The sequence below is a fragment of the Plecotus auritus genome (assembly GCF_963455305.1).
Source record: "Plecotus auritus genome assembly, chromosome: 9".
NCBI lineage: Eukaryota > Metazoa > Chordata > Mammalia > Chiroptera > Vespertilionidae > Plecotus > Plecotus auritus.
Window position 1 is genome coordinate 152,109,992 of NC_137783.1, and position 27,883 is coordinate 152,137,874.

Consider the following 27,883-nt stretch of genomic DNA (forward strand, 5'->3'; position numbering starts at 1 on the left):
GCCTCCCAGCACAATGATAGCCAACAGCTAGAGTTGTAAGCTTGAGCCTGTGGTCTGAACACGTGGTCCCACGTGCCTGAGTGATGTGGGCTTGATAGAGTTCAGGTGCATGTAATTGAGTAGATATGAAACTCAAAGAACATTGTAATGAGCCTCATGGAATCTGGCTCTAAAATAAGGAGATGGCTTACAGGCTGTGGTGCTGCCTGTCCATCAGAGAGGGCAGCGTCCCGCCCAGCCCCAGCTTTCTTCTCTTGTCTGTCTTTTCTAAATCCTCCACCGCCCCCACTCAGGGTCACCCTTGGCCATGCTGGCAAGGCACACTCACCTCCTCCTCTCTGCTCCTCAGTGCCCGCCCCCCAAGGGCACCACAGCTTCCTGATCAGAGAATTTTTCAGCTTTTCTTTGTCTCTGTGTCTGACCTCAGCGAATGAGAAACCTCCTGCAGCCCTCACCCCAGGCGGCCCAACCTGAGGCCAGGGCTCAGCTTCCCTTTGGCCCATTCCATGCCGGTACCCAGCAGCCCACGCTCACCCCGAACACGTCTCCTGATTCACCTCCTCGTCCATCACCCGCCCGTGACTCAATTCAGGGCACCAGGTCCCTATTTTGTGACCCCACAGTTTCCTGATGAGATTCCCTGCCTCCTGTCCCGTCACCTCCATATCCAGTCCCCCAGGACCCCCGGTGTCCTTCCCAAATGTCCCAACTGTCCATGACCCTCCTCTGGCCTCAGGGCACAGACATGCCCCAGGGCAGCCACAGCCCCTCCTGACCCTTTCCCAACCTCCTGTCCCCTCCTGTCCTCGCCGCCCCTCCCCTAGCCCCAACCCCCTGCACCCGGGCTCGCTGAAGGCCTTGCCTTTCCCTCCCCACAGCTCCCGGATCCCTCCGACCTCTGCTCCTCTGCACCCCAGCTTCTCTTTGCCCCCAGCCCCTGCCCCACGCCCACCCCTCCTCTCCTCTCCTCAGACAGACACCTCCTCTGAGGAGCTGCCCTGAAGGCCCAGCCTGGCTCAGCTGCCACGCTCAGGGTCCCCAGCCCCCGGGACCGCCACCTCTCCCCACGGGATCTTGCTCTGCTGCGGACCCTGTGCCTGTCTCACCCCCACTGGGCTTTGAGCTCCATCAGGGGGATCCTGTGTGCACGGCCCTCCCTCCCTGCATCTCCTGGGTCCTGAGAGGGGCCTGGTGTGGAACAGGAGGGAAGGACCTGTGGGAGCAGGAGGGCTGGAGGGCGCGGGGCCAGGGCTCAGGCCAGGCAGGCCCAGAGGTGGTGTCCATCTGGGGGAGAACAAGGGCATTTGTCACTCCGAAATGAAATGGTGACTTAAGGGGAGGCCTGGGCACTGTCCCCGGAGCAGGGCAGTGAGCTGGGGCCTGGTCTGGGCAGGCAGCGGTTCCCAGGAGCAGTGAAGCAGGTGGGCTGAGCTCTGGAACGTGCAGGTGCCTTCCTGGAATCACCCTAATTCCCGTAAGAGCCCAGCCCAGCTGGCTGCTTTCTGCTGCACACCACGTTTTGGGCGGGCCCCTCCCGGATCCTGTGTGAGTCAGGACCCCAGAGCTAATGGGGGCGGGGGAGCTGTCCCCGTCTGACACTAAGAATCGAATGTGACTCATCCAGCAGAATCAAGCCTGGGAGGAAGGAGGAGCGAGAACAGAGGGGCTGAGGAGGCACCGAACCCCAGCAGCAGCTGCGGCCCACGGCTAAGTGTCCTACAAGGCACAGGCCCCCTCAGCTAAGATTTATCTGGATCAAGACGTCATTGGTGCTGAGACAGAGATTCTGTGCTAAGCTCTCATTAAAAACACAGAAGAGGAGACCAAGTTAATGAGTCCATAACTGGGGTGAAACCAAAAATACCCAATTAAGATAAAAAGCAGAAATAGAAAAAGAAGTGAAAAGAGCAGTGGTTGTCAACCTTCCTAATGCCGCGACCCTTTAATACAGTTCCTCATGTTGTGGTGACCCCCAACCATGAAATTATTTTCGTTGCTACTTCATAACTGTAATTTAGCTACTGTTATGAATCGTAATGTAAATATCTGATATGCAGGATGTCTTAGGCGACCCCCGTGAAAGGGTCGTTCGACCCCCAAAAGGGTCGCGACCCACCGGTTGAGAACCGCTGGAATAGAGGAATCATGGGACAAGTAGAAAACAACATATTTCTAAATAACCCCTGTGAGCACCAATCCTGAAGCCCTGAAAAAAGTGTTCAGTTGGGGTGAGTAAATGAATATACACAATAAACACACACCGGTAAACATCCACGGGACGCAGTCCAGCCGCAGTGAAAGGGAAATGTGAATGCTCACGTTGGAGACGAGGAAGTCTCCAGTCAGTACTCCAGCTCCCGTCTCAGCAAACAGGAACGGGGAGGACACAGCCATGGGAAGCGCAAGGAAGGCAGGAACAGGGCGCAGAAACCAGGGAAACGGAAAACATGGAAGGAGTAGAGAAAATCGAACACACAAAAGCTGGATCTTTGAAAACATCCATTATGTCCACAAACGTTTTGAAAGATTACAAAGGAAGAGAGAGAAGATACGGATGACCAGGACTGGAACAGAAGCGGGGCTGTTCCTTCAGGACCTGCGGGCATCGGAGGCGCACAGGGAATCCTGGGCAGAGCGTCACACACTTGACATTCTGGTGAAATGGACCAATTTCTGAAAAAGCCAACGTACACTCTCAACCAGACACGGAAACCTCACCTCTCTTCAAGGAGTTTCAGTGCAAAGAGGTGCTCACGTGCTGGCCAGACCCACAGCGGAGGCCGTGAGGGGGACCAGGCGGGGAGGTGGGTGAGCGCCAGGCCCACAGCCAGGCCACCAGGGGGGCAGCGGCGGGAGAGGCGAGACCGTGGCTGCAGGACCACCTGAGCACGTGGAAGCTGGACACGGGCCTCAGAGGCAGAGTCCATGCCCAGCAGCTGCAGCCGGGCCTGCGAGGGGCAGGCACCACCCGTGGGGCGCTCGGCCCACACTCACGGCCTCTGGGCTGGCACCGTGAGGCCCTCACCCTGAGCAGGAGGGCGTGAGCGGAGGGGAGGGCAGGCCGTGGCCCAGAGCGACACCGTGAAAGAGCATGAGCTGCATGCGGGCAGGTGGCGCTCTGTGCCGCTCAGACGCCTTTAGGGGTGAAACTCACTGGGAAACAGGGAGGACGCTGCCCAGAGCCCATTCTCCTTCCTGGCCGGAGGAGCCATGGCTTTGGACCCGCGAGTCCGGAGCCTGTGTGGCCCAGGAAGTGGGAGCCGCGGTCATGGGGTCATGCTGGGAAAGGGGGGCCTTCCCGAGCCCCTGCACACAGTGCTTCCTGATGGAGGGAGGGAGGGAGGGGCTCAGCCAGGTCCTCAAGCTGGCTGTGCTCCCCTCCCGCCTGCAGGGCTGCTCCCCCTCCTGCTCCCCTGAGGCCTGAGAGCTGGGCTGGCCTCCCTGTGGCCTCCAGCAAAGCTGTGGCTGACACTGGGTGGGAGGGGGGAGTGCAGCTTAGGTGCTGGTTGCCTGGCCAATAGCCACCTCCCCTGCCCGCTCCAGCTCCACACGTACACGCACCGCACGCACATGCACCACACACACACACACACACACACACACACACACGCACACGCACACGCATGCGCACGCGCACGCGCACGTGCACGCCTTCAAGGGGCACGCACAGCCCTGCCCTTGATTGGGCAGCACCGGCCCCTCCACAGACCTGGCTGAGGCCCGAGTGGCTGAGCCCCCCAGGGGAGCCCCTGCCCCATTGCCCAGGATGGGTTTGCATGGAAACGGGACGCAGCCCTGGACAGGGAAGGGGGGACAAGGCCGCAGGAGGCTGTGGGAGGGGCTTTCCCTGCTCAGAGGAGACCAGGGAATGAAAAGCTCCTCTTACTGCCCTTGGACAGGGCCAGGTGCGGCTGTGCCCCTGGAGGCTGTGCGACCACAGCGACCATCCAGCAGACGCGGGACCAGCAGGATGGAAGAGCCTGGGCCCTGGTGCCTGGGGAGCTGCGGGACTGAGCCTGCGCCCTGCCTCCGCCTCCTGCTCCAGGGACAGCGGACGGCCAGGCTGGGGAGGCCGCTCTCAGGGAAGCTCTGCTCTCCCACCCACATGCACCCCATGCCAATGAGCCCTGGGATCCCGAGGTCCAGGCACCCGCCTGCTGAGCCCTTCCCAGGGGTCCCGCCCTGAAGGCTGCCCGGGGCTCCTGTCCTCCGTGGGGTGGGTATAAGATAAGGGCCCACGTGGGCCGGGGGCTGACAGCTGGGCCTCATGCACCCCGTCCTCAGTGGGAGCACGTGTCCCGGGCAGGGCAGGCATGAGGCTTCCCTCCGACTCCGACTGCTTCCCGGCGGCTTCCAGGCCCAGCCATGCCAGGCCTTGGGGGGGGGCGGGGGGGGGGGAATCATGGCCTGTGCACGGAGAGCAATGCTGAGAGGACCTCTAACCACTGAGGGTTCAGTCCTTCTGAACAACAAGGGAAATCGAAAGCGAAAGCGAAAGCGTCCACTTGGGTATAAAACCTGTTGCACCAGGAGCAGAAGCCAGACCCACCCTGGCAAGCAATGGCTTCGGTAAGTCCTCAGACCTTTCTAGAACCTGCTCTACAGGGGAGGGCAGCTCCCTGTTCTAAATGAAGGCCTGGGCTGTGTTCCTGCTGGGAACAGCGCTGCCTCTAAGGCTGCCATGGAGACCGGAATGTTGTTTGAGTCTCTTTTGCTGCAGGACTGGGAGGTCTTGGGGCAGAGGGAGCCCCGCTCTGGGTCTGGCACTGTATGGAGTTGGGGGGCCATGTGGGAGGATGTGTGGTGTCTGGGCTGTGCCCGCCTGAGCTGGGGAAGGAGGTGGAGAGTGGGCTGATGGGGGCCCCGTGACTTGGGGAGCAGTGGATCCTGGGCTGTGGGATTCAGCTGCTGCTGGGGTTCGATGCCTCCTCAGCCCCTCTTTCTGGCCCCCCTTCCTCCCAGGCATGTGTCTGCCTGATGGGGTGCATTCGGTTCTCAGCGTCCAACGCAGACAGCTGCCCCCATTAGCCCTGGAGTCCAGACTCACACAGGATCCTGGAGGGGCGGGCCCAGCACGTGGTGTGCAGCAGAAAGCAGCCAGCTGGACGGAGCTCTTACAGGAAGTGGGGCGATTCCGGGAAGGCGCCTGTACATTCCAGAGCTCAGTCCACCTGCTTCACTGCTCCTGGGAACCGCTGCCTGCCCAGACCAGGCCCCAGCTCACTGCCCTGCTCCTGGGACAGTGCCCAGGCCTCCCCTTAAGTCACCATTTCATTTCGGAGTGACAAATGCCCTTGTTCTCCCCCAGATGGACACCACCTCTGGGCCTGCCTGGCCTGAGCCCTGGCCCCGCGCCCTCCAGCCCTCCTGCTCCCACAGGTCCGTCCCTCCTGTTCCACACCAGGCCCCTCTCAGGACCCAGGAGATGCAGGGAGGGCGGGCCGAGCACACAGGATCCCCCTGATGGAGCTCAAAGCCCAGAGGGGGTGAGACAGGCACAGGGACCGCAGCAGAGCACGATCCCGTGGGGAGAGGTGGCGGTCCCGGGGGCTGGGGACCCTGAGTATGGCAGCTGAGCCAGGCTGGGCCTTCAGGGCAGCTCCTCAGAGGAGGTGTCTGTCTGGGGGGAGGAGAGGAGGGGTGGGCGTGGGGCAGGGGCTGGGGGCAGAGAGAAGCTGGGGTGCAGAGGAGCAGAGGCCAGAGGGAGCTGTGGGGAGGGAAAGGCAAGGCCTTCATCCAGCCCGGGGGGCGGGGGGCACGAGGATGGGGGTGGGCAGGGATGGTGAGGGGTGGGGAAGGGTCAGGAGGGGCTATGGCTGCCCAGGGGCATGCCTGTCCCCTGAGGCCAGAGGAGGGTCATGGACAGTTGGGACATTTGGGAAGGACACCGGTGTTCTGGGGGACTGGATATGGAGCTGAAGGGACAGGAGGCAGGGAATCTTGTCAGGAAACTGTGGGGTCACAAAATAGGGACCTGGGGCCTGAACTGAGTCACGGGCGGGAGATGGACGAGGAGGTGAATCAGGAGACGTGTTCGGGGTGAGCGTGGGCTGCTGGGTACCGGCATGGAATGGGCCAAAGGGAAGCTGAGCCCTGGCCTCAGGTTGGGCCGCCCGGGGTGAGGGCTGCACGAGGTTTCTCATTCGCTGAGGTCAGACACAGAGACAAAGAAAAGCTGAAAAATTCTCTGATCAGGTGCTGTGGTGCCCTGGGCGGGGCACTGAGGAGAGGGAGGAGGTGGTGAGGCAGGGAGGGAGGGAGGAAAGGGACAGGAGGAGACATGACAGAGAAGACCCATCAGACACCGCCAGCTGAGTGTCCCGGGCAAGTCCCTCTCCCTCTCTGATCCTCAGTTTCCCCCGCTGAGCAAGGGGTGCTGCTTCCTCCCCTGGGCTTGGAGGGTGGCCGTCATGGTGGGGAGAGTGCCAGCAGAGCCTGCTGCCTGAGTGTGTGAGCCCCGTCTGTCCCCTCCACCCCCCCAGCTCTGGAAGCTGGGCAGCCCCACTAGGGCCTCCTCAAAGCTCAGTCCCCTCACTAGGCTGTCAGTTCTGTCCCTCAGGTGGGCACCTCTGAGGGCGGGTGCACCGGGGCTGGAGGGGCAGAGTGTGAGGAGGAGCCTGTGGGGGCCATGCTCAGCCAGGGCAAGAGGCATGTGAGCACCTGCGGGCAGTGTGTGAGGCAGAAGCTCAGACTCACCTGCCCCATGTGGCTGGGGATGAGCCTGGGTCCCAGCCTCCACGAAGGGGCTTTGCACACAGCAATCGTGTCATCACCCTCCAGACAGGTGCACAATACACCCACATATGCTCGTTGGCATCCTGTGTGTGCATGTACACGCACCACACACAACATACATGTGCACAAAGCACAGACACGCATGCATTACACTCTCTTTGGACAATTCTTCACTCTCCCAAAGCACAAGGTCATGTTTCCAGGCTTCCCTCCCTCGGGGCAACCAGATTCCAGGCTTCCAGTTCCCCAAGGGCACGCTCTGAAAGCGCCAGAGGCTGAGGGCCTCACAGGGGCCAGAGTGCCCTCCACACGCTCACCAGGCGATGAACATCCGCGTGGACTCCCCTGCCCAGCTCCTCCCAGCCGGCCCTCTGCAGCTCCCTGAAATCTCTCCCCTTCCCGCTGTTCTCTTGCAGTTTTGTGAAGTGCCCAAGCCTGGAGACCTGATTGAGATTTCCCGCATCGGCTACTCGCACTGGGCCCTCTATGTGGGAAAAGGTTATGTGATCCACCTGGCTCCCCCAGGTAAGGGGGTTCAAAGTAGGATTTACCAAAGATTTATTAGCCTAATGCAGTGGTCGGCAAAACTCATTAGTCAACAGAGCCAAATATCAACAGTACAACTATTGAAATTTCTTTTGAGAGACAAATTTTTTAAACTTAAACTTCTTCTGACGCCACTTCTTCAAAATAGACTCGCCCAGGCCGTGGTATTCTGTGGAAGAGCCAAAGAGCCGCATGTGGCTCATGAGCTGCATTTGCCGAACATGGGCCTCATGAGAACAATTCAAAGCCAAATGCCACCAGGAACCCTCACTGGGTTCTCCCTGGGCGGTGCGTGTGCTCACTGTACATCGTGTCCCTTGGGGGCATCTCAGTGGTCTCTCGGGTCCTGACTCAACAGGAAAAGAGGTCCGTGGGCCCCAGGGAAGCCGGGCTGCACCCGCATTGGATGCTCTCCAGCTCCGGCCCGTTAGCTGGGCGAGCAGACAGATTTCTCTAAACCAGCAGCGTGTCTGGGTGTCCCGCTCTCATGGAGGGACTGCCTCTCAGGCTGTGTCCTGTGCCCAGAGGATGTCACAGAACAGGGCGTCCTGAGAGGGCTTCCTGAACACCCTCCACGGAGCAGCTCTCCCAGGTCACACCTCCCAGAGAGTCTCACACACACGCACACGAGCGCCTGGACCCTTGATGTAACGCAGGGAGAGCAGAAGCAGGATGACAGGCGGTCAGAGGAGAAGGCAGGGCCCAGACGTGTGTGTCGTCCATGAAAGGAAGGTGCTGGGAGGAGACCGCGGACTGGGAGGCACAGGGACTGGTGCCCTGCAGAGCAGTGGGACCCACACCTCGGACAGCAAGCGTTTGCGTTCTCGCTGGACAGAAACTTCTCATGATCACAAGAATCTCCTTGTGACTGAGCAGGTTTCTATGCGCTGTCACCTACACTGACAGAGCTGAAAACTGTCAGCATTGATGGCAAATAGTAAGCGAAACCCCCTAATCCAGACGACACTTAGGAGGCTTGGAACAGGGAGCGTGAGTGTGAGCAGCGGGTCCTGCTTGTGTGTGAGTGTGCAGGTAGTGCTTCCTCCAGGGCGGTGCTAAGTGCAGCATCAGCCTCGAGACTCACACATAAAGGAGCCTGCTGGTTGGCGGGCTCTCTAGATCCCTCCTCTTAGAGAGCAAATCCCGGGCTCCAGGCTCAATGGATCGGACGCCACCAGCTGGAAGCGCTGTGTGGCCTCTCCATGTGGCCAGAGCTGGGCCAGAAAAGGCCCATGATGCCTCAGGTCCAATATCGGTTGTTGAATGGAGATGGGAGTATTTGCCATGAAATTCAAAAGGAGAATAATGAGGGAATGTATGAAATTTGCACAGCAGAGTCTGAAACCCAGTGGGACCACAACTACTTTGATCTCTTTCTGAAACACGCAAGTGCAAAGATGAAGAAATACAGTTTACTACCGTAAATTCATATAATGTCCATTCATGTAATGGAACACAGTGGCAGCCACTGACCATCACAACATTGATTAACATTGATTATTCACAGCTCGTTAAGGAAAAGAGCAAAATGATGGAACCCTCCAATCACATTGGTGAAGGGACAGACACCAGAGCTCAATAGTGTGACCCCCTGGCCCTTCCTCCCTGCCTTGTGACCTCTCCCCTCCCAGGCCTCCCCTGCAGTTGCTGATACTCTTGTGTCTGATTCCAGATGAGTACCCCGGGGCTGGCTCCTCCAGCCTCTTCTCTGTGCTGAGCAGCAGAGGTGTGGTGAAAAGGGAGCTCCTGAGTGATGTGGTGGGGGGCTGCTGCTATCGGGTCAACAACCACTTGGACCACGAGTACTCACCACTGCCCGTGAACAAGATTATCCGTTCTGCGGAGGAGTTGGTTGGTAAGGAGTTGGAGTACAGTGTTATGAACAGGAACTGTGAGCACTTTGTCACCGATCTGAGATACGGCAAGGCCCGCAGCCGGCAGGTAAGGCCCTCTCTTCAGGGGCTCTCTCCCTTCTGGAGGTCTACTTGCAGTGGGGGTGACAAGAATTACCCTGAATAATTCAAAAGGGAGCTCTCAGGGTCTTGTTGGCTGGGAGTCAGGATGTTTGAGAACTAATCTCACATCTGCTTTTAATCCACTCAGGGTCTTTGGACAGGGCACTTCCTCTCTGGCCTCAGTTTCCCCATGTGCAAGAGGAGGGGATGTTTGGGGGACCTCTAGGGCTCTGGGCTCCTCTATCCCTTTGGGATTTTTTGCCTCTAAAACCCACCCTAAAGGCAGCTCCTGATGCCCTGTGTGCTGTCAGGGAAATTCTGGGTCAGCCCTGCACCATGACAGGTGTCCTAAGGCCCCAGAGAACCTTCGGGCAAGAGATGCTCAGGTCTGTGGCCGGTGTAAGAGCTCAAGAACATGTTATGGAAGTTCTGGGCAGAGCTTTAACCCATCCCCTTGCCCTCTTCTGAGTTCATTGTCACAAACACACAGTAAGAGGCACAAACAGGATTCAACCCCCAGTGGTCCCGGCTCTTTCTGCCAAACCACGGCACCTCCAGGGCTCACAGCCCCTGTGACTGGGTGCTGGGCAGCCTGATGGAGGGGAATGAGGAGGAGTTTTGCGAGGGAAATTAAGGATTTGATGCTCATGTGGGGAGTTGAGGTGACCGGTTAGACATCCGTGTGGACCTGCTCAGTAGCAGTGGATGTGTGAATCTGGAGTTCAGGGCTGAGGTGGGGGTGGAGATAGAAGTTTCCAGGCTGCACTTGGGAACAGTACACAGAGCACAGTGATCCCTGAGGCCATGGTTTCCCATCGTCCCCCTCAGCTCTGCCACCACCTCCTTCTGCAGAGCTGGACCCCAGGGAGAGCCCTGACCACAGAGCCATTCCCACTTTCACCCCCAGAGCTCTGGCCCCAGGAGCCCAGGCAGGAAGGCCCCTCCCCTACCACCTCCATCAGGACCAAGTGGCCCACCCTGGAGGCTCACACAGGATTCCATCTGTCCACCCTGCCAGTTGTCAGGACACATCCAGTCAAGCCCAGCACTAACAAGTGGTCACACCTTTGGCTTCCCAGGGAAGGGTTGTTGGGACAAGGCCAGCATCTCCGAGAGGCCAGGCCTGGGGAAGGGCGGGAGCATGAGTGTGGCCTCCAGCCCCTTTGGCGGAGGGAGAACCTGCCTGGACTGGCTGTGGACTGTGAACCTGGGCTGCTCCCTTTCAGGTAGAAAACATCCGGACCGGAGTAACTGCGGGCGCTGGAGCCTTAGCTGCGATTGGTGCCACCATTGCTTTAGCAAGCAACCGATCCCAACGCCAGTGACAGCCTGAAGGGGCACAAAACCCTGAGTTAGAAGCGGCGGTAGAGAAGACCTCGCACAGTCCTGTCCCCCTGACCCGAGCTCTCGGGCAACCTGTCCTTCTGTCTCTCACTGTCCCTCTCTTCCTGGCTGAAGGATGGACCAATTGTGCCAATACTGAAGAATTCATACGTAAACCTATGTCCCCTTCAAGGAGGAATTCTGCTGCCTCTGTGGCACCTAAACCAGAACAGAAGCACCGGGGCACCTGTGGGGGAAGCCAGCGTTTTCTGTCCATGTGACTTTGGCAAAGCTCTGGACTCTCAGAGCCTCAGTCCCTTCCTCTCTGAGCTGGGGGCCGGGATCCACTCTAAGAAGATCAGAGAAGGTGGTGGGTGGAGGATCCCAGCCCCTGGCCGGCCTGGAGTAGTTGCTCAATGGACTGTCTACTTGTTCTCTGTAGTTGACCACTGTGGTCAGCAGACATCACTCATTTACTCTCATGGTGCAAAAAGGAACACACAATTACCTCCCGTGCAGTCCCATCTCTGGTCCTTGAATCCCCCGATGAGGCATAAACATCTCCCAGCATCTTTCCCGTACCTCCTACCTCCTTCAGTCAGCCCACCTTTTAGAAGTTGTGTTTTTCTTTCACATTTTTATTTTCAGAGAGGAAAGGAGAAGGACAGATAGAAACATCAGTGATGAGAGTGGATCATTGATCAGCTGCCTCCTGCACCTCCCACACCAGGATTGAGCCGAAACCCGGGCATATGTGCCGATCGGGAATCAAACTGTGACCTCCTGGTCCACCCTCAAACACTGAGCCACCGGGCTTTCTTTTCTGTTTTAACTCAAAGGTGAAGTCCTCACCCATCAGTGACTCCCACATGGAATTAAATCATCTTCCGGAGCCCAACTTGCCATGGCTCAAGCTGCCCCTGGTTGAATATGGAAATGAGTCGCCTCCACTGTGAGGGCAGTGAAACTGCTGTGTGACACTGTATGATGGACACATGTCATTCTAATGTGTCCAGATACATAGAATGCACCACACCAAGAGTGACTCTTGGGCTACACTAAGGTCTGTGGGTTGTAATGATGTGCCGATGTGGGTTCATCACATACAACAAAAATACAGGCTGGGAAGAGGGGAGTTGATAATGGGGGAGGCTCTGGGTGAGTGGGGGGCAGGGGGCATATGGGAAATCTCTGTACCTTCCTCTCAATTTCTCTCTAAACCTAAAATTTCTCTAAAAATAAAATTCTTTTATGAAACTTATCCTCCTCAGAGTATCCCTCCGCTAGTACCTAGTGTGCCCTGGGTGTGGTCCCAAAAGGGGCGGGGCCCCATGCCCTCTACTTCCTCTCCCGGCCTCTGCCACCTGTGGCCCTACTGAATGGCCACTCTCCATGGTGGGCAGCACAGCCCCTAACACCCTGACTGGAGATCTGGGGGCGTCCCCTCCCCTGTGCTGTACCTTCCCACGCATGAGAAAGTTGGGGGGGGGGGGTTGCCCTCGATCCCCTCGGTGCACAGACACCAGGCTGGGACGAAGCTCGGTGCCATCAGAAGGTTGAAGAACAAAGAGAATGACTTGTACTTGCTGCCAAAGCGCGCCTTGCTCAGATTCCCAGGCTCAAATAGCCTCCATGCGGGGGTTCCAGAAGGATCCATGCTGACCTTGCGCCCAGGCTACCTCTGGGTCAGAGGGCACAGCTGCTCTGTGAGCCCAATAACCAGCGGGTGAGAGACGGGAGAAGGCTTCTCGCTTCTTGGTCTAAAGCTCACCCAATAGCAGAGGGAGACGGGAATCCGGGGACTCGGGTCTTAAGGGAGATGTGAGCTCCGGGCTCTAATTCTAGGCGGTAAATCTCCTCTGGCACCAGACCCAGGCTCCCAGCAGCCCTGGAGGGACCCAAGGGTGGTGCCAGCTCCGTCCCCTCCCCTGGGTGCCCTGGACCAGGGGTGCCAATCCGTGCAGTTTGACTCTCCCTCAGTGCCCTCCAAGTGAAACTGCCTCTGCCTCCAGGGCCAGGTTCAAACCATGTGACTGGCCCCATCAGTCAGAACTGATTGTCTCAGTGTGCTCACCTGACCCAACAGCAGCCAATCAGGAGGCTGAGCTAGGATGTGGTGAGCTGAGCCAATCAGATTCTCTCTCGGGAACTTGAACAGGAACCTGAGAGCTGCGGGCCTGGAGGAGAGACGCTGCTGACCTGACGCCGAAGGAAAAGCCGTGGACTGAGGTGTCGGAGACCAGCGATGGTGGGGACATGACGTCACTAATTCTTCCGGAGCCGAGAGGCGTGGAGAGCAGCAGCAGGAAAGGAGCCTCGGCCGCTGGGGCTGCATCACATTCATGGCCCAGAATCCTCAGCACAATTCCCGCCGCGGAGCCCCGGCCCTGGCAGGCCCCTGGGTCCTGCTCTGGCCCTCACAGGGGTGTCTCCCTGCCCCACGCATCCTCGCCCTCCAAGAGGAGCCCCGAGGAAAGCAGAGAATGGCCAGGACGCCCCCTCAGGCTCCGGGGAAGAGCCCTGTCTATGAGCTCGGGCTGCCATGGCAACACACCACCGGCTGGGCTTCGGCACAGACACTTATTTCTCACAGGCCTGGAAGCGGACACGTTCAAGGCGAAGGTGCTGGCACAGGCATTTCCTGGAGGGACCCTCTTCCTGCCTTGCCAATGGCGACCTTCTCGCTGTGTCCTCACATGGGAGAGAGCTCCGGTCTGCTTGTAAGGGCTCGGATCCCATCATGCCCACCCGCACCCTCGCCACCACCTCATGACCTCCTCTGAACCTAATGCCCTCCCAGAGGCCCAGCTCCAAATACCATCACTTTGGGGGTTAGGGCTTCAACGTGAATGGGGGATAGAGGGGGACACAAGCATTGAGTCCATGACAGAGCCCAACTGTGTCTTTAATAGCATTCACGCTGGGGCCTGTTTCCCCAAATAAAATCTTCCTGTGCTTTTATAGCTCCATTGAAATCAGCCTCAGTGGCCTGGCAGGTGTGGCTCAGTGGTTGATCCATGAACCAAGAGGTCTCTGGTTCTATTCCCGGAGCTCCATCTCCAGTAGGAAGCATGCAGGAGGCAGCCACTGATGAATTTCTTCCATCGATGTTTCTCTCTATTCCCTGCCCCTATCTCTCTTTCTAAAAAAATAAAAATAAAAAAAATACATAAAGTCAATAAAGACATATTTTAAAAACATTCGCCTAAATGAGTATAAAACAGTGAAATCAATAAACCCAACCCCACTCCTTCTGGCACAGCAAGTCCTCTCCATACTAAGTGGCTATTGCTGGGATGAATCCTCGACCTTACCGCTATTTCTGCTTGCTTATGTTCCACATGAACTCCATCAGGTTCACAATGCCCATGGTGCCTGCCGTGATCCCTCTTTTGACCTGCAGCACAAGAGACGGTGTCACACTCCACATCAGGAGCTGGCCACGGACACACCCACCAAGAATCTGCACTCAGGAGCCACTCAGTTCCCCTCCAACGGAACCACAGAGCAGCAGGGGTTTGCAGGGCAACAGGCCCCCAGGAGAGCGAAGAGGAGGCGGGGAAGGAGCGAGGGGGAAGGAGCTGTGGGCGTGAGGGAGACAGCGGCCCTGTAGGTCCTGAGAGGCTCAGAGAGCCACAGGGTGGCCGGGGGAAGGACACAGGCAGTGCCCGGACAGTCTAGTTTAGGGCTGGCCACTGGGAGCCTGAAGCAAGTTCAGAGTTGGGGAACCACCCTGTGAGCTCTCACGACCCAGGGCTGGGCCAGGATGGTTCTGGGTGGCCCAGGAGCTGAGCCCGGCCCGGGATGGTTCCGGGCGGCCCAGGAGCTGAGCCCGGCCTGGGATGGTTCTGGGTGGCCCAGGAGCTGAGCCCGGCCTGGGATGGTTCTGGGTGGCCCAGGAGCTGAGCCCGGCCCGGGATGGTTCTGGTGGCCCTGGAGCTGAGGCCGGCCGGGATGGTTCTAGGTGGCCCAGAAGCTGAGCCCGGCCTGGGATGGTTCTAGGTGGCCCAGGAGCTGAGGCCGGCCCGGGATGGTTCTAGGTGGCCCAGGAGCTGAGCCCGGCCTGGGATGGTTCTGGGTGGCCCAGGAGCTGAGCCCGGCCCGGGATGGTTCTGGGCGATGGTTCTGGGTGGCCCAGGAGCTGAGCCCGGCCTGGGATGGTTCTGGGTGGCCCAGGAGCTGAGCCCGGCCCGGGATGGTCCTGGGTGGCCCAGGAGCTGAGCCTGGCCCGGGATGGTTCTGGGTGGCCCAGGAGCTGAGCCCGGCCCAGGCCCGGCTTGGCCGCCGGTGGAGGAGCTGCTGATGCCATGTCGTGACTGGGCAGAGGCTTATGGAGTGAGATCACCTCGCACCGCGCTGACCGGGAGGATCTGGACAGGGAAGCGGATACTCGGAAAATAGGGATGAGGCGGAGGAGACGCCAGGATGGTCCCTGAGGGTCATGCACTCGGCAGCGCCGCCCTGTGAGCCACCCCTGCCCACAGGCTGTGCTGGCGGAAGCGGGCCAAGACCCTGAGAACGGCTGCTTTCCAGGCGTCAACACTGGGCGGGACCTCGCAGGCACTCGGTTGTCTCAGTCTGTCCCACCCGCCGCCACTCCTAACCGTGTTAGAGCCCCCTGTGCAGAGGGGAAGGCTGAGGAGGACAGTGGGGAGAACTCCCGCTAAGCCCCCACGCCAAGGGACAGGGACCAGGACGCCTGGTGTCCTAACAAGCCACCTAGGCCTCCACCGCCGACAGAAAAGTCCTCAGACAGACCTCGTGGCAGGTGTCTGGGGATGATGGTGACTTGGCACCACGTGAGACCTGGGAAAGGAGAAGCCCGCACTGCCCCCTTCTTTCAGACTCAGACACGCTCCCACGTGTCAGCGATAAGCCGACTTCCCTCAGCTCCACTCTGACTCGCACAGAGGTGACTGGTGTTTTAAAGGGTGCACAAAGGAGGGGACACGGAGGCTCAGGGGACCCTGAAACGTACATTTGAAAAGGGCCGGTGAGCATCAGTGCGGTGGGCCCGGTGTCCGCCAGCTGGACCCATGGAAGCCAGGCTCCCAGGCGCCCGCGGGAGTGGAGGCAGAGGCCCGGCACTCCTGACACTGCATGGTAAGGGATGAGGACAGCATGTGTGATTATTGGAACAGTGTGAAGGCAGCTTAAGTCACCCCCCCACCCCGCAGTGACAGGAGGCTGCTGATCTATAATCAGTGTAGCCCTCACTGCTGCACGGTGCAAACCCACATCCTGGAAGAATAAGTTGGCAGAGGCTTGAAGTGAAACCAAGACCTAGATGTTTGCAGTGGGAGTGAAAGGGTTAGAGGGAATACAGGGGCAGAGAGAGACTCGATCGTGCTCCTGACTGGATAGCGGACCTCTCCTTGCCTTGCCTCCTCCTGCATCAACACCGGGCACAGAGTCAAAGGTCAGGGGCTTTAGTCTATTCTCCTCCGACGGACTGTCCTGTCCTTTGGGTTTGGAGCCAGGCTCCGGGTTGATACTGTTCGATGGTCCCACGGAACTCCAGCGCTGGTGGGGACAAGTCCTCCGGGAACCCGGTTCCCTCGCCCCCTCTCCTGACCGGACACCTGTCACGGATGGAGGGCTCCGTTTGTTTCTGGTAAACGTTAGGTGGAGACGGGGATGCCTTTCTCGGCCTTAACCTCACGGAAAGCAGACCTTAAACCACTGCCTGTCACCATTGGGAATTCACAGGCGACCATTCCCCACACCACACCCCTGGGCTGTCTACTTAAAGCCTTCAGACCTAGAATTTGCACAGGAAGTCTGGCCTAAGTAAAATGGCAGTGTTGATTTCCAAATTCTAACTGACCTTGACAATTCTGCCGCAGGCAGGGCAATTGGTCTGAGGACCTGTATATCCAGGCTTCTTTACACTCAAGGACATATCCTTCTCTCTGGAACAGCTGCTCTCCCTCACAGATTTTCCTTCTTCACTCTGTGCCCACAGAGGATCTCAAATCCTCTTCTGCCCTCACCATTTTTGATTTTGCCGACCATCGTCCGGTCCCCGAGCCTAGCGCTCCTCTGTGTCAGCAGCCTCCGAGCCCACCACCCTACGCAGGGGATCCTACCGCCACCACCCCATCTCACACCTGTTCCAAGCAGGTTTCGCTCTCTTCATGCCCCCACTCCTGCACTAGCCTAATGGACCCCTTTGGGAAATTGCTGGTGCCAAATGTGGCTTCATGCCCAGGGCTACGCAGATACCCTCTTCTGGCAGGCCCCTGCCCTCCCACTCAGAGTGGGTGCTGTCCCTGACAGGGACCCACTGTAAACCTATCAGAAAGGGCAGGCAGGTCGCAGACCTCAAGACCACACTGTTCTCTGCCTAGAAGGACTGGGAGTGCAGACCACCAAACAGTAGACTATCACAAATTAGCAGAGGTCACCCAGGAAAGTCCTGCAAATCCAGCACTCTTCCTGTCTTGCCTCACACAGGCCATGAAAAAATCTACCAATCTTGACGCAACATGCCCAGAAGAAACAGTCATACTTCACTTAAGATTCAAATTATCTGAGACCAGGAGTCAGCAAACTGTGGCACAGGGGCCCAAGCGAGCCCACTGCCAGGTCTGATCATATGATTGAATCGGTACCCCGACCCCTGGGCACTGACATGTAGGTGACTTACCAATGGACATTCCGCTTGCTTAGACCACATTCTACTTCCTAAGACAATATTCCCCTTGCTTACAACACATTCTGCTTGCTAAGACCACAATCCCCTTGCTAAGACCACATTCCACTTCCTAAGAATATATTCCCCTTGATTAGACCACATTTCACTTGCTAAGACCACATTCCAGTTCCTAAGACCACATTCCACTTCCTAAGACCACATTACCCTTGCTAAGACCACATTCCACTTCCTAAGACCATATTCCACTTCCTAATACCACATTCCATTTCCTAAGACCACATTCCACTTGCTAAGACCACATTCCACTTCCTTAGACCACATTCAACTTGCTTAGACCACATTAACCTTGCTTAGACCACATTCCACTTGCTAATATCACAATCCACTTCCTAAGACGAGATTCCTCTTGCTTAGACCACATTCCACTTGCTAAGACCACATTCCAGTTCCTAAGACCACATTCCACTTCCTAAGACCAGATTCCCCTTACTTAGACCAAATTCCACTTGCTAAGACCACATTCCACTTCCTAAGACGAGATTCCCCTTGCTTAGACCACATTCCACTTGCTAAGACCACATTCCACTTGCTAAGAAAACATTAAATTTCCGAAGACCACGTTCCCCTTGCGTAGACCACATTCCAATTGCTAAGACCACATTCCACTTCCTAAGACCAGATTCCCCTTATTTAGACCCAATTCCACTTGGTTAGACCATATTCCCCTTACTTAGATCATATTCCCCTTGCTAAGACCACATTTCACCTCCTAGGACCACATTCCACTTGCTAAGACCACATTCCACTTCCTAAGAACAGATTCCCGTTGCTTAGATACATTCCACTTCCTAAGACCACATTCCAATTCCTAAGACCACATTCCACTTCCTAAGACCACGTTCCACTTGCTAAGACCACATTCCCCTTGCTTAGACGACATTCCCCTTGCTACGACCACATTCCACCTCCTAAGACAATATTCTACTTGCTAAGACCACATTCCACTTGCTTAGACCACATTCCCCTTGCTAAGCCCACATTCCACTTCCAAAGAATACATTCCCCTTGATAGACCACATTCCACTTGCTAAGAACACATTCCAGTTCCTAAGACTACATTCCACTTCCTAAGACCAGATTCCCCTTGCTAAGACCACATTCCACTTGGTAAGACTACATTCCACTTCCTAAAACCAGATTCCCCTTACTTAGACCAAATTCCCCTTACTTAGACCACATTCCACTTGCTAAGATCACATTCCACTTTCTAAGACCACATTACCCTTGCTAAGACCACATTCCCCTTGCTTAGACCACATTCCCCTTGCTTAGACCACATTCCCCTTGCTTAGACCACATTCTCCTTCCTTAGACCACATTTCCCTTGCTAAGAACACATTCCACCTTCTAAGACCACATTCCATTTGCTAAGACCACATTCCACCTCCTAAGACCACATTCCCCTTGCTAAGACCACATTACCCTTGCTAAGACCACATTCCACTTCCTAAGACCATATTCCACTTCCTAAGACCACATTCCATTTCCTAAAACCACATTCCACTTGCTAAGCCCACATTCCACTTGCTTAGACCACATTCCACTGGTTTAGACCACATTAACTTCGCTTAGACCACATTCCACTTCCTAAGACCACATTCCACTTTCGAGACCACATTCCACTTGCTAAGACCACATTCCACTTCCTAAGACCAGATTCCCCTTGCTTAGACCACATTCCACTTGCTTAGACCACATTCCACTTGCTAAGACCACATTCCACTTGCTAAGATCACATTCCCATTGCTTAGACCACATTCCACCTCTTAAGACCACATTCCACTTCCTAAGACCATATTCCACCTCCTAAGAAAACATTCCCTTGCTTAGACCACATTCCGCTTGCTAAGACCACATTCCAGTTCCTAAGACCACATTCAACTTCCTAATATATATTCTACTTGCTAAGACCACATTCCACTTGCTGAGACCCCATTTCCCTTGGTAAGACCACATTCCCCTTACTTAGACCACATTCCCCTTGCTAACACCACATTCCACCTCATAAGACCACATTCCACTTCCTAAGACCACATTCCACCTCCTAAGACCACATTCCACTTGCTAAGACCACATTCCACTTCCTAAGACCAGATTCCCCTTACATAGACCAATATCCACTTGCTAAGATGACATGCCCATTCCCAAGATGAGTTTCCCCTTGATTAGACCACATTCCACTTGCTAAGACCACATTCCAGTTCCTATGATGACATTCCCTTGCTAAGACCACATTCCACTTCCTAAGACCACATTCCACTTCCTAAGATCAGATTCCAGTTCCTAAGACCACATTCTACCTGCTAAGACCACATTCCACTTGCCAAGACACATTCCTCTTGCTAAGACCACATTCCCTTTGCTTAGACGACATTCCCCTTGCTTAGACCACATTCCCCTTGCTTAGACCACATTAACCTTGCTTAGACCACATTCCACTTGCTAATATCACATTCCACTTCCTAAGACTAGATTCCTCTTGCTTAGACCACATTCCACTTGCTAAGACCACATTCCAGTTCCTAAGACCACATTCCACTTCCTAAGACCAGATTCCCCTTACTTAGACCAAATTCCACTTGCTAAGACCACATTCCACTTCCTAAGACCAGATTCCCCTTATTTAGACCCAATTCCACTTGCTTAGACCACATTCCCCTTACTTAGATCATATTCCCCTTGCTAAGACCACATTTCACCTCCTAGGACCACATTCCACTTGCTAAGACCACATTCCTAAGAACAGATTCCCGTTGCTTAGATACATTCCACTTCCTAAGACCACATTCCAATTCCTAAGACCACATTCCACTTCCTAAGACCACGTTCCACTTGCTAAGACCACATTCCCCTTGCTTAGACGACATTCCCCTTGCTACGACCACATTCCATCTCCTAAGACAATATTCTACTTGCTAAGACCACATTCCACTTGCTTAGACCACATTCCCCTTGCTAAGCCCACATTCCACTTCCTAAGAATACATTCCCCTTGATAGACCACATTCCACTTGCTAAGAACACATTCCAGTTCCTAAGACTACATTCCACTTCCTAAGACCAGATTCCCCTTACTTAGACCACATTCCACTTCCTAAGACCACCTTCCCCTTGCTTAGACCACATTTCACTTGCTAAGACCACATTCCATTTCCTAAGACGAGATTCCCCTTGCTTAGATCACATTCCACCTTCTAAGACCACATTCCACTTCCTAAGACTACTTTCCCCTTGCTAAGACCACATTCCACTTGCTAAGACCACATTCCACTTCCTAAGACCACGTTCCCCTTGCTTAGAGCACATTCCATTTGCTAAGACCACATTCCAATTGCTTAGACCACGTTCTGCTTATTAATACCACATTCCACTTGCTAAGACTACATTCCCATTGCTTAGACCACATTCCACTTCCTAAGACCACATTCCAGTTCATAAGACGACATTGCAGTAGCTAAGACCACATTACACTTCCTAGACCACATTCCACTTGCTTAGACCACATTCCCCTTGCTAAGACCACATTCCAGTTGCTAAGACCACATTCCACTTCCTAAGACCAGATTCCCCTTACTTAGACCAAATTCCACTTGCTAAGACCATATTCCACTTCCTAAGACGAGATTTCCCTTGCTTAAAGCACATTCCACTTGCTAAGACCACTTTCCAATTGCTTAGACCACGTTCTACTTACTAATACCACATTCCACTAGCTAAGACCACATTCAACTTCCTAAGAACAAATTCCACTTCCTAAGACCATATTCCACCTCCTAAGACCACATTCCAATTCCTAAGACCACATTTCACCTGCTAAGTCCACATTCCAATTCCTAAGACCATATTCCACCTCCTAAGACCACATTCCACTTGCTAAGACCACATTCTACTTCCTAAGACGAGATTCCCCTTGCTTAGACCACATTCCACTTTCTAAGACCACATTCCACTTACTAAGAACAGATTCCAGTTCCTAAGACCACATTCTACCTGCTAAGACCACATTCCACTTGCCAAGACACATTACTCTTGCTAAGACCACATTCCCTTTGCTTAGACGACATTCCCCTTGCTTAGACCACATTCCCCTTGCTTAGACCACATTCCACCTCCTAAGACCACATTCCACTTTCTAAGATATATTCTACTTGCTAAGACCACATTCCACTTGCTTAGACCACATTCCCCTTGCTAAGACCACATTCCACTTCCTAAGAATACATTCCCCTTAATTAGATCACATTCCACTTGCTTAGACCACATTCCACTTTCTAAGACCACATTCCACTTCCAAAGACGACATTCGCCTTGCTAAGACCACATTCCACTTGCTAAGACCATATTCCACTTCCTAAGACCAAGTTCCCCTTGCTTAGACCACATTCCACTTGCAGAGATCACATTCCACTTGCTGAAAGCACATTTCCCATGGTAAGACCACATTCCCCTTGCTTAGACCACATTCCCCTGGATAACACCACATTTCACCTCATTAGACCACATTCCACTTCTGAAGACCACATTCCACCTCCTAAGTCCACATTCCACTTGCTAAGACCACATTCCCCTTGCTTAGACCACATTCCCCTTGCTTAGACCACATTTCACCTCCTAAGTCCACATTCCACTTCCTAAGACTACATTCCACTTGCTTAGACAACATTCCACTTCCTAAGACCATATTCCACTTCCTAAGATCATATTCCACTTCCTGAGACCACATTCCATTTCCTAAGATTATATTCCCCTTGCTAAGCCCACATTCCACTTGCTTAGACAAAATTCCCCTTGCTTAGACCACAATCCACTTTCTAAGACCACATTCCACTTCCTAAGACCAGATTCCCCTTATTTAGACCCAATTCCACTTGCTTAGACCACATTCCCCTTGCTACGACCACATTCTACTTGCTAAGTCCACATTCCCATTGCTAAGACCACATTTCACCTCCTAAGACCACATTCCACTTGCTTAGAACACATTCCTTTTGCTTAGACCACATTCCCCTTGCTAAGGCCACATTCCCCTTGCTTAGACCACATTCCCCTTGCTTAGACCACATTCCCCTTGCTAAGACCACATTCCACTTCCTAAGAATACATTCCCCTTGATAGACCACATTCCACTTGCTAAGAACACATTCCAGTTGCTAAGATCACATTCCACTTCCTAAGACCAGATTCCTTTACTTAGACCACATTCCATTTGCTAGACCACATTCTACTTCCTAAGACCACCTTCCCCTTGCTTAGACCACATTCCACTTGCTAAGACCACATTCTACTTCCTAAGACGAGATTCCCCTTGCTTAGACCACATTCCACTTTCTAAGACTACATTCCACTTCCTAAGATGACATTCCCTTTGCTAAGACCACATTCCACTTGCTAAGACCACATTCTACTTCCTAAGACGAGATTCCCCTTGCTTAGACCACATTCCACTTTCTAAGACGACATTCCACTTCCTAAGATGACATTCCCTTTGCTAAGACCACATTCCCCTTGCTTAGACCACATTCCACTTTCTAAGACCACATTCCACTTCCTAAGAACAGATTCCAGTTCCTAAGACCACATTCTACCTGCTAAGACCACATTCCACTTGCCAAGACACATTACTCTTGCTAAGACCACATTCCCTTTGCTTAGACGACATTCCCCTTGCTTAGACCACATTCCCCTTGCTTAGACCACATTCCACCTCCTAAGACCACATTCCACTTTCTAAGATATATTCTACTTGCTAAGACCACATTCCACTTGCTTAGACCACATTCCCCTTGCTAAGACCACATTCCACTTCCTAAGTATACATTCCCCTTAATTAGATCACATTCCACTTGCTAGGACCACATTCTACTTCCTAAGACGAGATTCCCCTTGTTTAGACCACATTCTACTTGCTAAGACCACATTCCACTTGCTAAGACCACATTCCACTTGCTAAGACCACATTCTACTTACTAAGACGAGATTCCCTTTGCTTAGACCCCATTCCACTTTCTAAGACCACATTCCACTTCCTAAGACCAAGTTCCCCTTGCTTAGACCACATTCCATTTGCTAAGACCACATTCCCATTGCTTAGACCACATTCCACTTCCTAAGACCACATTCCAGTTCCTACGACCACATTCCACTTCCTAAGACCACCTTCCACTTGCTAAGACCACATTCTCCTTGCTAAGACCACATTCCACTCTGTAAGACTACATTCCACTTCCTAAGACCAGATTCCCCTTACTTAGACCAAATTGCACTTGCTAAGACCACATTCCACTTCCTCAGACCACATTCCCCTTGCTTAGACCACATTCCACTTGCTGAGATCACATTCCACTTGCTGAAACCACATTTCCCTTGGTAAGACCACATTCCCCTTGCTTAGACCACATTCCCCTTGCTAACACCACATTCCACCTCATTAGACCACATTCCACTTCTGAAGACCACATTCCACCTCCTAAGTCCACATTCCACTTCCTAAGACTACATTCCACTTGCTTAGACCACATTCCACTTCCTAAGACCACATTCCACTTCCTAAGATCATATTCCACTTCCTCAGACCACATTCCATTTCCTAAGATCATATTCCCCTTGCTAAGCCCACATTCCACTTGCTTAGACAAAATTCCCCTTACTTAGACCACAATCCACTTTCTAAAACCACATTCCACTTCCTAAGACCAGATTCCCCTTATTTAGACCCAATTCCACTTGCTTAGACCACATTCCCCTTGCTACGACCACATTCTACTTGCTAAGACCACATTCCCATTGCTAAGACCACATTTCACCTCCTAAGACCACATTCCACTTGCTTAGAACACATTCCTTTTGCTTAGACCACATTCCACTTGCTAAGACCACATTCCACTTCCTAAGACCAGATTCCAGTTCCTAAGACCACATTCTACCTGCTAAGACCACATTGCACTTGCCAAGACCACATTCCCCTTGCTAAGCCCACATTACCCTTGCTTAGACCACATTCCCCTTGCTTAGACCACATTCCCCTTGCTTAGACCACATTCCACCTCCTAAGACCACATTCCACTTTCTAAGACCATATTCTACTTGCTAAGACCACATTCCACCTGCTTAGACCACATTCCCCTTGCTAAGACCACATTCCACTTCCTAAGAATACATTCCCCTTAATTAGATCACATTCCTCTTGCTAAGAACACATTCCAGTTCCTAAGACCACAATCCACTTCCTAAGACCAGATTCCCCTTACTTAGACCAAATTCCACTTGCTAAGACCACATTCCACTTCCTAAGACGAGATTTCCCTTGCTTAAAGCACATTCCACTTGGTAAGACCACTTTCCACTTCCTAAGACCAAATTCCACTTCCTAAGACCATATTCCACCTCCTAAGACAACATTCCACTTTCTAAGACCACATTCCACTTCCTAAGACCACATTCCAATTCCTAAGACCACATTCCAACTGCTAAGACCACATTCCAATTCCTAAGACCATATTGCACCTCCTAAGACCACATTCCACTTGCTAAGACCGCATTCCCCTTGCTAAGACCACGTTACATTTGCTAAGACCACATTCTACTTCCTAAGACGAGATTCCCCTTGCTTAGACCACATTCGACTTTCTCAGACCACATTCCACTTTCTAAGACGACATTCGCCTTGCTAAGACCACATTCCACTTGCTAAGACCACATTCCACTTTCTAAGACCAAGTTCCCCTTGCTTAGACCACATTCCATTTGCTAAGACCACATTCCCATTGCTTAGACCACATTCCACTTCCTAAGACCACATTCCAGTTCCTATGACCACATTCCACTAGCTAAGACCACATTCCACTTCCTAAGACCACCTTCCACTTGCTTAGACCACATTCTCCTTGCTAAGACCACATTCCACTTCCTAAGACCAGATTCCCCTTACTTAGACCAAATTGCACTTGCTAAGACCACATTCCACTTCCTAAGACCACATTCCCCTTGCTTAGACCAAATTCCACTTGCTGAGATCACATTCCACTTGCTGAAACCACATTTCCCTTGGTAAGACCACATTCCCCTTGCTTAGACCACATTCCCCTTGCTAACACCACATTTCACCTCATTAGACCACATTCCACTTCTGAAGACCACATTCCACCTCCTAAGACCACATTCCACTTGCTAAGACCACATTTTCCTTGCTTAGACCACATTCCCGTTGTTTAGACCACATTTCACCTCCTAAATCCACATTCCACTTCCTAAGACCACATTCCATCTCCTAAGATCATATTCCACTTCCTCAGACCACATTTCATTTCCTAAGATCATATTCCCCTTGCTAAGCCCACATTCCACTTGCTTAGACAAAATTCCCCTTGCTTAGACCACAATCCACTTTCTAAGACCACATTCCACTTCCTAAGACCAGATTCCCCTTATTTAGACCCAATTCCACTTGCTTAGACCACATTCCCCTTGCTACGACCACATTCTACTTGCTAAGACCACATTCCCATTGCTAAGACCACATTCCACCTCCTAAGACCACATTCCACTTGCTTAGACCACATTCCACTTGCCAAGACCACATTCCCCTTGCTTAGACCATATTCTGCTTGCTAAGACCACATTCCACCTGCTTAGACCACATTCCCCTTGCTAAGACCACATTCCACTTCCTAAGAATACATTCCCCTTAATTAGATCACATTCCTCTTGCTAAGAACACATTCCAGTTCCTAAGACCCAATCCACTTCCTAAGACCAGATTCCCCTTACTTAGACCAAATTCCACTTGCTAAGACCACATTCCACTTCCTAAGACGAGAATTCCCTTGCTTAAAGCACACTCCACTTGGTAAGACCACTTTCCACTTCCTAAGACCAAATTCCACTTCCTAAGACCACATTCTAATTCCTAAGACCACATTCCACCTGCTAAGACCACATTCCAATTCCTAAGACCATATTCCACCTCCTAAGACCACATTCCACTTGCTAAGTCCACATTCCACTTGCTAAGACCACATTCCCTTGCTTAGACCACATTCCGCTTGCTAAGACCACATTCCAGTTCCTAAGACCACATTCCACTTCCTAAGACCATATTCTACTTGCTAAGACCACATTCCACTTGCTGAGATCACATTCCACTTGCTGAAACCACATTTCCCTTGTTAAGACCACATTCCCCTTGCTTAGACCACATTCCCCTTGATAACACCACATTCCACCTCATAAGACCACATTCCACTTCCTAAGACCACATTCCACCTCCTAAGACCACATTCCACTTGCTAAGACTACATTCCACTTGTAAGACATCATTCCTCTTGCTTATACCATATTCCACTTGCTAAGACCACATTCCTCTTGCTTAGGCCACTTTCCACTTGCTAAGACCACATTCCACTTGCTAAGACCATTATCCTTCCCTTCATTCCCCGCCTAGAGAATTCTCCTCCCAGAAAAAGCCTGCCTGGAGTCCTTTAGAACCCTGACCCTTCATCTCTAGGTGCTGGCCCCATTTGGGGTTCAGCCCATCTGGTCTCCAGGTGACTAATAAACTCATAATTCTTTACCCCTTTGGCCCGTGTGTTCCTCTTTCGGCGATTCTAACACCCACCACTGTTTTCATAAAGCACTTCTTTAGGAATGGCCTTACCCACGCCATTTGGGATTGTCCATGACTGTGTTTCTGCGACTAAGCTGCGGTGTCGAGTGGAGAGACAGAGACCACGTGGGCCAGAGCCCAAAATGTGTACCCCCGGCCCATCGCAGAAACCTCTGTCTGGCTCTTCCTCCTCCTGGCTCCCACTTTTCCTCCTCCCTCGGCCTGTAGTCCCTGTCACCCTACTCCCTGGTCATCTCCAGGTCATTTTCCAGCTTCAATTTACTCAAAAGATTGAAATCAGATTCAGCTCAGCTGTCGCCTCTTCTGTGATGCCCTCCTGAATCAGGCACCTGGGTTCAAATCCCACCTCTGCACATGGCTGTCAGGTGCTGGAGCCTCAATGCCTAGTGGTTGGATGGGTTTGGGTAAGCTAGTAAAGCACCGTGAGCCTCAGTTTCCCCATCTGTAAAGTGGGGTTAAAACAACCCTCCTCTGGATCTATGGGAGGGGCCAGGGTGAGTGTCCTGGCTGCAACATCAGCCCCTAACCTCACTGGTCTGCACAGCGACTGGCTCATCTCCCCACTCTCATCCCTACCCCGACTGTCACTCCCTCGAGGGCAGGGATTCTGTCCCTGCTGTTTTGTCTTGTTTGTGCCTCCGCCTCTGCCCTGGCCACCCAGAGGGATGCCCAGCCACTGGCAGCGAGGGGAATGCTCAGGTTCCTGGGGACAGGGACATAGGCTGAGGACGCACCTGGTCCCAGAGGGGGACTCCATAGCGCAGCTCGTTCACGAAGTGCTCAGAGTTGGCTCTGGTGAACTTGTAGAGCATCTCCCGCCCCACCAGCTCCTCCGCCCCGCGCACGATCTGGCTGGGTGGCAATGGGGAGTACTTCCAGTCATGCTTGTTATTGACATGGTACTTGTCTTTGCCGGCCACCACAGACAACTTCTCCTTCTTCACCATGGCCTTGTCAGACCAGACTAATATGAAGCTGTCCGCC

General features: G+C 53.4%; 2 protein-coding genes across 2 annotated transcripts; one reads left to right on the top strand and one right to left on the bottom strand.

Moving 5' to 3' along the window:
• The first annotated feature begins 4,547 nt into the window (after positions 1-4,547).
• Positions 4,548-11,819, top strand: LOC308234221 (phospholipase A and acyltransferase 4-like). Its single transcript, XM_080641653.1, has 4 exons — positions 4,548-4,569; positions 7,152-7,260; positions 8,954-9,222; positions 10,463-11,819. Exons 1-4 carry the CDS (start codon positions 4,561-4,563, stop codon positions 10,559-10,561), a joined length of 486 nt encoding a protein of 161 aa, XP_080497779.1. The 5' UTR covers positions 4,548-4,560; the 3' UTR covers positions 10,562-11,819.
• Positions 11,820-13,875: 2,056 nt separating this feature from the next.
• Positions 13,876-27,846, bottom strand: LOC308233789 (phospholipase A and acyltransferase 3-like; the record flags this gene model as incomplete). The annotated part of the gene is made up of 2 exons (XM_080640743.1): positions 13,876-13,956; positions 27,634-27,846. The coding sequence occupies 2 exons, from the start codon at positions 27,844-27,846 to the stop codon at positions 13,876-13,878; spliced, it is 294 nt and encodes a 97-aa protein (XP_080496869.1).
• Between the last annotated feature and the right edge of the window lie 37 nt (positions 27,847-27,883).